Consider the following 14,112-nt stretch of genomic DNA (forward strand, 5'->3'; position numbering starts at 1 on the left):
GATCCTTAAAAATTTATTGAAGTTAATGTTAGATGAAATCATAAGTGATATAAGAAAAGAAACAACAAATAACCCTTGCATAGATCACAGACCATGCCTTTGTCATCATCTGACAAACTGAACACATTGTAGCATAATCCTCAGTAAACACAACATGACAATGACGGCTGGATTAGATAACACAATCAGAGTTTGGTTTGCTTGTGGATGAAAAGAAGAGCAGAAGAGTTCAACATTCCTTTTGCAATTTGCCCCAGAACTTCCCTACTGGCAATTAAATGTGCGTTCTTTGACAGAAAAGACAAACTCATAGCCATCACGCTTTAAACACAAACCAGATCTTCTCACTGATAGTCACCTTTGGCGAGCGGGATACACAATAATCCCAACATTTGATCCTGTTCAGAGCCTCCTCAGCAGGCAGAAAGCAGTCCAGTATTGAGACCTTTTAACAAACAAAAATGCCGTAAAACCAATGTGGTACAGAGGAGGATGTGTGGCACAGGCCCTGTTTAGACATGACAGGCAGGTTTCCCACAACACAGTATCACTACAGTCTAGACTGAGATAAGAATGGACGAAATGTCACTTGAAGGAGCGATTCAGTCCTAGAATAGAGATAAAGTTTGAGAAACTAGCCCTTGATGTCCTTGCTAACATTCAGAGCCTAAGCAAGCACAACCTGAACATCACACACAGACGCTGAGTACGGCTCGGATACCCCACGTTGTCTTAGTGATGAGGTCAGCGCTAGGGTGCTTTTGAGAAATCCAGCAGAGGACACGCTTCACAACAACTTCTGAACAGGGCCTTTTACACGAAGCCTTGGTGCAGATGAAAGCAAGGGTTTCTTTTTTAAAATGATGCAACTGTATTATAGTTGATCCACAGTTTGAAAGGCAAAGCTCATGCAGTCTTCCATCGACCATGCATTTTTTTGCGATCAGTAGGTTTCTGTAGAGATACATTATAGCAGTAGGTTCAGCAGTGAGGAAAATGTGAACATGGTGTTTGGATGAATCCTGTCTTTTTTTTTTTTCTTGAAACCAAAAAAAACAAACCATATTTTTTTGTTTTTTATAGTACACTTCTTGTCCATATCATTTAGTGTATAGCAATTGATCATATTACAGTAGTTTCATTGTCATGGCTTGCCAGAGGAACATATTGTCTTTGATATTCCAGTATATGGCATGTTCTTCCTAAATCAGTCATGTTACAGTGCCACCGAAAAAAGGAAAAAAAAAAACACACATCAAAATTGTTTTTCATACGTAATTGCAGTATATAGTGGTTACTTTTCTCTATCTTATTGTAGCTAAATTGCGGTTTTGTTCTCATGACGTTTCATGTTTTTTCTTAGTTGAATTAAATTAAAGTCGTCATTTTTTTTTTTTTAGATCTTCTCACTTGTGTTTGTTTGCAGAAGCATAACACCTGACAGTAAGCAAAACAAATGAATATGTAAAAACAATTTAGGCACCTTCTCTGACTTTCACTCACACAGCTGATCAGTCCAGTGAACTGATGACTGATCCTCTCTAAGTGCATTATGGGCTGTTCCTTTGGGACTGTGTTATAAGGTCCAGCCTTTGTTCCTGACTGCAAAACAACTTGAGTCCGACCTGGGTGGTTAATGGGGACTGCCACTATTACAAAGCCTACATTTGGATTTTTCACGGGTTTCTCTCAACAAAATGTCAGCCTCCACATTTGACCTCACTGACCTTACAAAATCACAGAACAGAGGGTAAGAGGTTGGTACATAAACAGCCCTGTTGTGAGTATCTGTCAAGTGATCGCAGTTCCACTGACATTCAAAATAGATTTGTTTTTCTTTGTTTTGTTTTGTTTTTTACAAAAAAGCATCTAAGAAACAGGTTATCTGTTATTCTATTGCTGTTCAGAATGCATGTTTCTGTTGGGTAATCGAATGCATAGCACCATCCATACATGCCCTCACAGCGAGAGTAGCAACAGCACTGCTAATGTGAGGGGTGTCATTTGTATTTTCTTCACCTCATGTTGAACTGTTGCATGCAGGACATGTTACACACATCACTACTCTCAAGCATCAGTCATTCAAGGAACTCGTGACTAAAGCGAACAATTTCCTGATAGCTGCATTTATGAGACGACTATAATTTCCTTGTATCATCCTATATGTGGTATTAAATATATGGTATTGGGTATGATTGGCATCCTTCTGTACAAGAAACCCTATACAAGTCGAAGATCCCTGACACAAATATGTGTCTTTTTTGCTCTCATGATAAGTTACTGACATCCAGCAAGGCTCTTGAATATTCACCTCACTTGAGGCAGACACTCTTCAGCAGTACAGTACAAAGATCAGTTCCAAGTAAAATAACAAACAGTGCCCTAAACTAACCAACCAGCCACCAATAACAAAACAGTTAGGAACAAGAATCATAGAATGGAAAAAGTCTTGCCCAAAACAATCAATGAAGGCTTCAGATAACATGTGATGGTAACAAGACAACAAGTGTAGTCCTGTACTAGCACCACAAAGGTTAGCCATTGCACCAACAGAAACAACTATGACATTCAAGTAACACTGCAGTGGAGCTTTTTTTCACAGGACCGTATCTGGAGAGTGCTAAATTAAAAAAAAAAAAAAAAAAATAGCATACAGTACAAAATCTTACTATCATTTGAATGTATTCATCTCAATACTGAGTGTAGGTTGATGTACAGTAGCTGAAGATTTTCAAGTAGTCATTACAATTTGTCCCAGTCTCTCTATCTGCAGTAAGCCTGTCTGGGACAATGTGCTGTGAAACAATGCATTACGTATGAGCGAGCACAGTGAAAAAGAAACAAGCAGAAATGGTTCAAGCAACAGAACACAACGATTGTGCAAAAAGACGGGCTGCACTTTGGTGTGCGTCATAATACCCAAGGATTGCAGTATGACAAATTCAAAAACTATATCAAACTTCTCTGCTCTCTCCTACACACACGTGCTAAAACACATTAACGTGTGCTTCTGTGATACAACAGTAACTTTTACATACCATTGTTTCAAAGAAACTAACATATAAAATAGTCAACCTCATCCTGTTAGGAGAGTCAAGCAAGTTCAATCTCTATAAACTCTCTAGAAATGAATGTTCTGATTGTGCGTAGCTTTAAGTGAATGAAAGGAGCGGGATTCTGGTACACTATTTGTCCTAAGTGCTTGTGTAAAGGCTATGTTTTGGGACTCTCACATTCAATATTGCATGACTGCAGTTTACACTTAAGGTTCCATTTTGCATTATGGTATAGGAAGCCCTGCATTGAAGCTTGCAGCTCTGCAGCAAGTTTGCAATGACCTCACTGAGGTAGAGACCCTGAAAGGATGCATGGTGCACGAACAAAAACAACAGACATAAATAAAATATGTTGAAAACCGATGGATATTCCCTTTTGAAGTGGATTGGTAAACATGCAGAGTACAATACATTGCTGCTTAAGGGCATAATTAAGTGCATGAAAACTGGGTTGTGCATGACGGCCATGGATCATCTTTTTGTTTTGTTTTTTTGACCACAATCATCTGCTATTTCAACCTTGTTTCTCTGGCATCATTCACATCATAACCAACTGTGTGTCAACACTAAAACAGAAGGTAAACCAGCTCTGCTCAACCTCACAAATACCACTGTACACAGAGGCACTTTCACTGGTCCTGTTGGTGAAAGGGATAAAGGCACTAGCAACTAATGTCAGAATAATTCTCTCTGATATAAAGTGAAATTTTGGTAATGATCTTCTTCAGTGGATTCCAGAACAAAATGTACTAAAAAATTTGACGTGGAGATGGTAGCATGACTAATAATATGTTAACTTTTCTTGTTCAAAGAAGGTCCATGCACTGCACTATTGACGTAATACTGTAATTGGTGCTTATTATGATTATATGCATTTTTGATAATATTTATTCAGTTTCTTTGTCTACTTTTAAATTAGAAACTCTGCATCCTCAAGGTGGGTTTGGATATATTTGATCGCAATTCAGAAACGTCCAGAATTTGATTTCCTTAGTTTCCCTGACAGTAGGGCACTGCAGTAGTGCCTGAATTGCAACAAGCTGTATACTCATGTCATGCATTAAATATACCAGGATACAAAAGTATCTTAGTCAGTAGACCATAATGCAGGTTACTTTTTTCATGCTATGATCTCATTTATGTACTGTTCCCTTAAGATTTAACATTCAATTTCTATACTGCTAAATGATTAGCATTTCAAATTAAAAACTCATCCAGTGCACTCAGTATGAAAACAGATGAGAAGGGGGGGATGGAGGCAGATATTCAAAAGAACATCTTTTCCATTATGTGAGATATGTCTCATGCATGCCGATATCAAAATGGAAAGTCTCTAATCATGCTCGTGTGAAGCTCACTTTATCATTGTGCTGTGTTGCATCTAAAGGGCATGGCATTGAATCACTTGGTGATATCACAATTACAGCATCTGCTGGAAAACAGCAGCATTGCGGATGTCCGTGAAGCGAGTAGATCACCGTCTGTTTACATCCAAACAAGAGAGATCAGTCTTCCTCCTATAAGGTGCTTTGCTGAATAGTAGATCCTTTGTAGGGAGAGAGGAGAGAGGAGGGGGGTGTCACCTAACTTCTTGGCGCTTACCACTTGGCTGCAGATGCTTGCATGTCTCTGCAGACTTTTCTGGTGCATTGTGCAACTTGCTGAAATGTTATCTGTACTCCATGCATAAGATTTTAATTATCACGCCGTCGTCTGATAAGACGGCGTGTGCTCTGCATCCTCCAGGGAGCCATGTATATGTGTAGTAGTCAATGTTTTCTTTTTGATATACCTATATATTTGTAGGATCAGAAGAATTAATTATTCTATCTACCTGTCATATACTCTAACAGCTTTGTTTTTTCTGTTTCCTTTCTATATAGCTGAGCATATTTGTAGGCCTAATGCCATTGAGCGCTTTGGGGAGGTAAATGAAGCATTCCTAACTGATGGTCTACTCCACATATGACAGTCCCATAGAGATCCCAAAGTTCCTAACTAGTGTCTAAACATCTGTAAGCAGCTTGCTTTTATTTACACAGTTTTGGTTGGCTATAGTGCAATTGCCAGTTCTGAGGTTTGCCTCCCTAAAGTTGTCAATGCTATTGTTTATGTCTCCATCAATCTCCATGTACTCTGACTTGCTGACGGTGGATGAACTACGGCGGCTGGAGTTGGTTTCAGAGGGGATGTTGGGATTGCTGACATTGAGCAGCTGGGCCTGCTCTTCTCCCTCGGTCTCCCTGTGGTAGAAGTAGTTGAAGTTGGACACAATGACAGGCACTGGGAGTGCAATTGTCAACACTCCGGCGATAGCGCACAGAGATCCTACAATCTTGCCTCCTATAGTGACTGGGACCATGTCCCCATAGCCCACAGTTGTCATAGACACAACAGCCCACCAAAATGCATCCGGGATGCTGCCAAAGTAGGATCCTTGCTCCTCTGCCTCGGCAAAGTAGACAGCGCTGGAGAACAGGATGACTCCAATGAACAGAAAGAAGATCAGCAACCCCAGCTCTCGCATGCTGGCCTTGAGGGTCTGCCCCAAAATCTGAAGTCCTTTGGAGTGTCGTGACAGCTTGAAGATCCTAAACACTCTGACCAGACGGATCACCCTGAGTATGGCCAGAGATGTTGCCTGCTCCCCCACCCCCTCGCTTTCTGGGTCTTCAGCCAGCTCGGTGCCAAGTGTAATGAAGTAAGGGATGATGGCCACTATGTCGATCATGTTCATCATGTTCTTGAAGAAGGCCGGTTTACTTGGGCATGCCAGAAAGCGTACTATCAACTCAAAGGAGAACCAGATTATACAGAGTGTCTCAATGACAAAGAAGGGGTCAGTGAGAATATTTGGCTTGTAATAAATGGTAGAGTTCCCCACCACTCGACTTGTTGGGTCCTCCTTCAGCTGTGGTAAAGTCTCTAAACAAAATATGACTATTGAAATCAGGATCACCATCACAGACACTATGGCAATCCCTCTGGCGGTGCCAGAGCTTTCTGGATGCTCAAAGAGGAGCCAAATCTGACGCTGGAACTCCTTCTCAGGTAAAGGGCGCTCTTCCTCCCTGATGAAACCCTCATCCTCACGAAACTTCTCCATCGCGTCCACTCCCAGCTCGTAAAATTTGATTTCTTCCGAAAACATATCCAAAGGGACATTCACTGGTCTTCTCAGCCGACCCCCAGACTGGTAGTAGTAGAGGATGGCATCGAAGCTGGGGCGGTTTCTGTCAAAGAAGTACTCATTTCTCAGAGGATCAAAGTACCGCATCCGCTTTTTGGGGTTGCCCAGCAATGTCTCTGGAAACTGGGAGAGAGTTTTCAACTGTGTCTCAAACCGGAGACCAGCTATGTTGATGACCACCCTCTCGCAGCATTCATGGTCATTGTGGTCTGGAGGGTAGGTGTCCTGAGGGTGGCCAGGGACAGCCGAGGTTTCGTCCATGTTATCTCCTGCTACTACGGTCATTTTGGGAGGAGGAGGAGGTGGTGGAAGAGGAACAGAGGAGGAGGAGTAGGAGGAGGAGGAGTTGTGTTGGGATGTTGGTTAGTCTGACTGAACAGGCATTCAGGTTCGGGGGAAATTTTCCACTCCTCAGCGTCCCACACCCCTTAAATTGTTGGAGACGTCCCCTGATATGAGGGGGCTGGTTGGCTGCTTTGCCTCAGTGCGGCTCCACTGCGGTTCTCGCTGACTTGACCATTGCTGCTCTCCAGTGGATCTGCTGCTGTTGTTACTGCTGCCTCTGTCACCCAGAGAGGGAGAGAGAAAGAGAGAGAGAGAGAGAGGGAGAGGGAGGAAATAATAGGATCAAACTGCCAAGATATTTGTTGGCTCAGCATTTTCTGCAGTTTTATTTATTTATTTATTTACTTCTCTCAGCCTGCAATTAGTGCAATTATCTGGTGGTAAAGGTAAAAAGATAATACCCAGAGGAGGTATTTCTCTGACATTTCTACAGTATAGGCATTTCTCTCTCTGTAGTACTCAGTTGTGAGTTTATGATGATCTTCTTGTACTATTTGGTATTTTCTACATTATCTTCAAGTTCCTATAAGTAATTCAATAGGTATTTTATCTCGTGATTATCTGTTACACTCCTATGACATTTCTATACGGATGTTTACTTTAGTTTGTCATAGAATTGCAGTGTTTCAATGTCTTAAAGGGGCATGGCAGGGATTTATCCTACGCCACTCTCTCAAGCCTGAATTATGATGTGACGCATAACATTTGATAGTGATATTATAGCAACTGACGATTCTACATGTACTCTATCTATAGGCCTAATGCGGTGCAAAATAGGCACAATCCAACCTTAAGAAAGAAAGAAAACAATACAGCAGTAGTGTATCACCTTTACATTAATAGCAGCTGTCGATAAAAAATAATAACCTGACAGATATCTGTTGTATAAATCAGCATTTTCGAGGCTTACCGTGGGTTGATCTTGAAAGGTCTTGAATGCGTCTTATCCTCGAGTAAAATCATCCAACAGCGGGGCACCAGTGGGTGTCATGTGGCAACTTTACATTGCACCGACTAAAAAAGAAAAAAAGCCTAGAGCCTTACTGTGCTCATCACCATCCCAACTGTGTCCCCCACAAAGTGCCCTCGGATAGGGATAAACGTCTGTAGACGGTGAAGCAAGACGAGATAAAACAAGATGGAAATCAGGTGAGTCAAGTCAGGGAAAGCCTGAGATGGAAATGGGGCGAAAGGAGAGGATTGCACAAGCTGCAGCGTCGGTAGTTGCTTGCGCGGCGGCACGGTGGTGTGAACAGCCTACAGTATACCGCAGGAGAAAATCTTGCGCTGCAGTTCAGGGGGGGAGATACATTAAGGGGGCAACAAGCGAGCCCTTGACATTTCCAGACATCACTGCATCAGCAGAAATCTGCTGCTTCTTGCGAGAAGACAAGATGATGGGCTGAATGTGTTTCAGAACGGCTCGGAGAGCATAATAAAAGAAACATCTAAATGGATAGTGGAGAGACAGTCAAGTGCTGCAGCGAAGTCCAAGTGTTTTCTTGGCAATGTCAAGCATGTTCTGCTGTGCATTTTACATGCGAGTGCAGGGGAGGTGAGGGGAAAGAGAGGAGAGGAGCGGGGAGGGGAGGGGAGGGAGGGCAGCAGGAGGAGGAGGAGGAGTTGGAGGGTTTCGACGCAATGCAGACCGGCTCTACTAAAGCACGCCGCCAGAAGTTCTCCATATACACCACAAAAACAAGAGCGCTTGTGTGCCAGCACTGGCGCAATTCCACTGCAAAGGACAATTGCTAACAAAACCTCTCAATCCACACTGTGCAGCATCTGAGATGATCTCTGATTTAAAAGGTAGTGTATCATCAATTGGTGAGAGATTAAAACAATTACCTTATTATCCGATCACTCCTGGATTTAAGGATTAGCCTACATGGGGGTTAGTTGGATGTGTGAGGGATTGATGTGCGCCAGAGTATCTGAGCTTTTGTGAGACCAAATTTGATTTCGTAAGTTTAAAAAAATAATAATTTTACTAATGAGCAGAAAGATAAAAATCGTCAGCATTGTGTTTGCAGGGCAGCTTGCATTTGCAGATCTCATGTCCAAGATCTTTGATACTAGTTATGATGTCCTCCCATTGCACGTTCATCACTACATCTGCCCACAGAAGCCAGGATGGTGTGAGACAAACAGTGTGACTTTGGCATAACTTTGTCTTCAGTGGACTGATGCTCTGCAGAGGCCGCGGGATCATTTTCAGCACCACGGACAGCGCAGATGATTGAGTCACAAACCACAAATCCCCAAAACAAACATGAGACCAAATGCTCCTCAAGTTACTACAACACAATATATTAACAAGCAAATAATACGTTGTATTTGTCCATTGCTGAGCTGTGTGTGGGTGGAAGGGTTGATCAGGGCCTAAAAACAGTGAGGGGCAGAGCTGAACAGACTCAAAAACAACTGTTGTCTGACTTTCTAAAAACACAAACTATCGGACCTCTGTCTAATTTGTTAAAACCTGCTTCCAGCCAAATAAATCCCCCTTCATTTATCACTATAGCATTTTTATGAATTCCATTGCTTTTGTGGCAAGACAGCTCTGCTTCAGCGCCAACAGAGATATAATGTACTGAACTAATTAATGGACATGAATTAGAAATTCCTTGTTGACATCTCTGAGTCTGAATGAAAACATAACAAGTGGTATGTTTTCTGATTCGTAATTTATTTATAAAAAGGATTAAGTTAAGTTCACATACATGTTTAAATTAGAAAAATAAATATTTTATTACATTTAAAATTCACAATGAATTCATGTCATGCAGACATTGCACTATAATACTTTTGGCTATGTTGTTTACAGTGAGCTGCATATGCAATCTGAATGTTTGTAACAACACAGAGGTATGTTGCGTTTCCAACTTTGCATTATAAGCTGCATAAGAAAAGGGGAAATTCAGATTTACAAAAACGCAGTATGTACACAAGGCTTTTTTTATACAAGGAAAGCATGGTCATTTACAACGCCTACACAAAAGAATGTTGTTGTTTTTTTTTTCTACTGATGTTACACAGTGTCCATACACACAATGCGTTTCCACCGTGAGGTCTCTGTAGGCTACATCACTGGCAATGCAAGAATAATCCGTGAGAAAATGAGCCAATAGTTTGGAGAAGAAGAGAATGCCACACTTGTATTTTGTTGCGACTCTGAGGGAACAACGAGCTTCATTTAATCGTCTGCCTCCTGCAAGTAAGCAGAAAACAAAACTCACTATGTTAACATTAGTAGGTGAGGGAAAGCAGGCAAGTATCTGGTGAGCTTAGTTCACCATTGCAAGCATCCGGATACATACTGAGTCAAAGAGCACGATCTCAGAGGCTTAAGCCTAAATCAGTCAGGGCCAGCTGCAACAGAGCAAAGATACTCCAGCTAAAGTGTTAATTTTACACACTGTAGTTCCTGAGCAGAAAGTTGTCTGCAGGTGTATTTGTCATCCACAGAGTGGCGCTCCCAGCTCACTTATTCTGCCTAATGGAAGTAGCCTATATGACAAGCTCCAAGAAAATTAAGTCAGAGATGTTTTTTCCCTGTCTCTCATAAATATGACTTAGCATTTTCACAATTGTGAGTTATTTTTTTAGAAAAAAAACTATCCTTTGATAAGGACATATGTCTTTTAATTGATTTCGTTATTATGAAACACAGGTAAACCTGAACATCGTATCCTGAGTGTTGCAGCAATCTGCAAGAAGACAGATGCACACACGCCATTATACGAAGGCATCTATCAGAAATGGGAGCAGTGGCGAAAGTTAAGAAATTTACCCACCTCTAACTTTTTTTGCAAAGTAGGTTTACATAATGTCCAGCTGTGTGTCTGTGTGACGCCATGATGGATGTACGATATAGTAAAAGTCCCTCGTGTTTACGCACGAGGACAGGTTCAGCTCGAACACCTCAGTGAGAACTTAACAAGCGCCTCATGGCTGCAGTCATCTCTCTCCACACGCTCACACACGCACGCACACACACACAGCCTGTTAAACCCAAAACCTAACGTGATAAAAGATTATTTTCTCGGTCTATGTGTCTGTGTCGCTGGTTCGCCGTGCGCTCCGGTGCGGAGAGCTGGTTGGCTTGTGCGTCACTGGCGCTTTGACACATGGCTGAGCTCCCCTCACCTACTTTATCCAAGGCTTACGCGTGGTTTACGCATGGTTTAGTAAAGTAAAACCACCTGCCCCCCACTGTCACCCATTGGTTTTTTTTTTTTTTACTGCTGATGTTACTGCTGTATTTCAAATATTCCATGCGTTTTATTGGGTGCCGCGGGGGTTGCCAAATGTTTTTATTTGAGGTTTCCCGAGTATAAAGCTTTAATTCACTGCTTCCCGCTTATTGTTTGTATTTCTACCAGTGGCCCCAGTATGAGAAAACATAAGAGGTTGTAGCAGTAGGAGGAATGGTTTTCTCATCTGGTGAATTAAGTTGGAGTGAAATTAAGCCAATCTTCACTCTGGTGCGAGTTGTAAAATGAAGATTTGAGGCTCCACGTTTGGGAACCGCTGTAGATATTTTGCGTAAAACACCTGCAGCATCCGAGATGGAGAGGCCTAACCTGCATGTTCACTGGAGGACAACTCACCAGACAAACAACCCATGGTCTTCATACATCTGTCAGTTTCCCCGTGTATGTGTCCAGTGGGTTAATGTTTGGATATGTCAGAGTTTCCAGGTCGTCGCTTTCCTGATAGGACTCCGTTTTGGAGAGCGACTGGTTACTTCTCTTTGAATCACATTCATCAAAGGGGGGTTGTTCCTGGTGGCCACAGGTCACGTGCACGTACTGAACATTTTCCTCCTCGTCGTTCTCTCTGTGGTAGAAATAATTGAAATTCGACACTATAACAGGAACCGGCAAAGCTATGGTGAGTACTCCGGCGATGGCGCACAAAGATCCAACGAATTTTCCCCAAATGGTAGAGGGACACATGTCTCCATAACCAACTGTGGTCATTGTCACCACAGCCCACCAAAACGCATCAGGTATACTTGAAAATCCAGACTCGGGGTCTTCTGCTTCCGCAAAATAAACTGAACTGGAAAATAAAACCACTCCGATTAGCAGGAAGAATATGAGCAGTCCCAGCTCCCTGAGGCTTGCGTGAAGCGTTTGGCCGAGAATCTGGAGACCCTTGGAGTGCCTGGAGAGTTTAAAAATCCTGAAAACACGGACCAGACGGATGACCCTGAGTATGGCCAGAGACGCAGCCTGCTGACTGCTGCCCTGATGCTCTGCAAGATCAAGGCCCAGGGTGATGAAATATGGAGCTATAGCCACAACATCAATCAGGTTCATGATGTTTTTGAAGAAAGCTGCTTTGCTGGGACACGAGAGAAACCTCATGGTGAATTCAAAAGAGAACCACACAATGCAAAGTGTCTCCACCATGAAAAACGGATCTGTGAAAGGGCTGGGCGCTTTGCCATGAGCGCTTCCATTGATGTGGTTGTCCAGCACTGGAGGGACTTCTCTAAACTCGGGTAGAGTCTCCAAGCAGAATATAACAATGGATATCAAAATAACCATAACGGACACAATGGCAATCATCCGCGCAGGTCCTGAACTCTCTGGATACTCAAACAGGAGCCACAACTGGCGTTGAAATTCGTTGGTGGGCAGCGGGCGGTCCTCTTCCCTCGCCAAGCCCTCATCTTCTCGGAAAAGCTCTATGGCCTCTTCCTCAAGTTCATAAAACTTTATTTCTTCCAGGAAAATATCCACCGGTACGCTCACGGGCCTCCGAAGCCGCCCTCCTGACTGGTAATAATAGAGAATGGCATCGAAGCTCGGCCTGTTCCTGTCAAAGAAGTATTCGTTTCTCAGCGGGTCAAAGAAACGCATCCTTTTACGCGGGTCTCCCAAAAGCGTGGTCGGGAACCGGGAGAGGGTCTTTAACTGCGTCTCAAAGCGCAGGCCTGAGATGTTGATGACCAACCTCTCGCTGCACTCCTGGTCCGCTGGTTCCAAATCAGCAGCATCTTGCAACAAAGGAGTAATGACCACACTCTCGTCGTGGTTCTCCTGGGACACCACAGTCATCTTTTTACCCCTCCGAGGGTAAATCCGTCACTCACCTCCTTGGTGCCTTCCTCTTGCCCTTTTGCCCGTGCGTCCTCCCAACTCTCTTTTTCATGCAGCCGCCCGAGATTCAGGCAGAGTCCCCCCCTCTTTTTTTGCTCCTGAAGTCCCGACTGTTTTATTTGTTGATATCCAAAATCGTTGTGCTGTTGTTGATTTACACCGTCCTTTTGTCAGATTAGAGCCTCTGAACTGTCAACTTTCAATGGTGCAGACAGATCTCCACTTGCATAAGCTATACTGATGGCTAGAGATGGCTATCATATTCACACCATTTTAAACTCCAAAGCCCTCCCCAAGTTGGAAGACCAGATGACACTTGCTGCTGCTGCTGCTGTCCCTCTCACACTTGCCCACTTCACTGTAGCACTGCAGGGATTTCCAAGTAAACATGATGTAGCCTCACAAATGTAATCTTTTTCATTTGGATTGCAAGTTAATGTTTTTAAAAATGTCCCAAAGTCCTCATTGTTGTTTTGTTCAGAGAAAGGTCCAATACGTTTTCAGATCCAGAGTCAACTCACAAATGGAGTCTCTCACCCAGCAGGTCCCTCATTCATGAAATCATGGGGCTATTCTTGTCACAAGGGGAACCTCCAGGACACGGCCAGTGTCTACTTTGGGTCACAGCCCACAGTTTAAGAAACAAGTGAACATGATAAATAGATCTAGCTTGTTTAGTGGAGTGATGTTTGTTTTTCTGCAGCTACATATTAAATGTGTCTTGAAATAAATAAGATGAAATAACTTGAATGCTTGGAAGCACAGAGACCCATATAACCAGGGGCCCTCCTGGACCCAGCCAGTGGAAACTGCTGGCTTGACTGACACTTGAGTAGCCAGGGAGGATAGCGTCTTCAGGAAGTCTTAGCCAAAATAACATTCACCGTTCATTGCGCTTAAAGGGCTCAATTGTACATGTTGGAACATGGGGACCCCCAGAAGACAAGTGACCTGGCCTTGGGGTCACTGAGGTGTAAAAAAAACAAAAAAACAGCTGCAAGTAGTTCCAATCTAATAGATCCTCTTAAACTGAAGGTGTTGGAGGTCTACTCTCTTTTACATTAGAGTTTCATTCTTCTTCTGCTCTACAAGATTGAATGATAAAAAGTTTAAAAGATGTACCCTGGCTTTACAGAGTGAAGTTATATGTCCACTGCAGCATTGTGGTCTATTTACAGCTCAGTTTTTTCCATTTTCATTGCCTTCGTAAAGCTGTATCAGTTATATCAGTCACAGCAGTTGTAGACACTGGACCACAACAATAATAGCACAGGGGTGATAATCAGTGTTACTAAAACCAGCCTGCACGGTTTGAATTAGTACATCAATGCGGATAATCTTTGACAGGTATAACATGCCATCACAAACTCTTATCAGAGAGGTTTTTTTTTTTTTTTTTTTTTTTTTT

General features: G+C 42.7%; 2 protein-coding genes across 2 annotated transcripts; both read right to left on the reverse strand.

The window, feature by feature from the left end:
• LOC111651516 (potassium voltage-gated channel subfamily A member 1-like) lies at positions 1 to 6,801 on the reverse strand. The gene has a single exon (XM_023401474.2). It carries the CDS (start codon positions 6,529 to 6,531, stop codon positions 5,062 to 5,064), a length of 1,470 nt encoding a protein of 489 aa, XP_023257242.1. The 5' UTR covers positions 6,532 to 6,801; the 3' UTR covers positions 1 to 5,061.
• A 2,458-nt stretch (positions 6,802 to 9,259) lies between these two features.
• LOC111651498 (shaker-related potassium channel tsha2-like) lies at positions 9,260 to 13,311 on the reverse strand. Its single transcript, XM_023401440.2, has 2 exons — positions 11,205 to 13,311; positions 9,260 to 9,802 (listed from the first exon to the last, which is right to left on the reverse strand). Exon 1 carries the CDS (start codon positions 12,660 to 12,662, stop codon positions 11,226 to 11,228), a length of 1,437 nt encoding a protein of 478 aa, XP_023257208.1. The 5' UTR covers positions 12,663 to 13,311; the 3' UTR covers positions 9,260 to 9,802; positions 11,205 to 11,225.
• Between the last annotated feature and the right edge of the window lie 801 nt (positions 13,312 to 14,112).

The sequence above is a fragment of the Seriola lalandi genome, unplaced genomic scaffold, assembly GCF_002814215.2.
Source record: "Seriola lalandi dorsalis isolate HSWRI2012SDOR001 ecotype SW California unplaced genomic scaffold, Sedor1 jcf7180002053683, whole genome shotgun sequence".
In the NCBI taxonomy this organism is placed as follows: Eukaryota; Metazoa; Chordata; class Actinopteri; order Carangiformes; family Carangidae; genus Seriola; species Seriola lalandi.

What these genes read in the sequence shown, in the direction of transcription:
- LOC111651516 (XM_023401474.2), bottom strand. Translation starts at nt 6,531, where the DNA reads ATGACCGTAGTAGCAGGAGATAACATGGACGAAACCTCGGCTGTCCCT.
- LOC111651498 (XM_023401440.2), bottom strand. Translation starts at nt 12,662, where the DNA reads ATGACTGTGGTGTCCCAGGAGAACCACGACGAGAGTGTGGTCATTACT.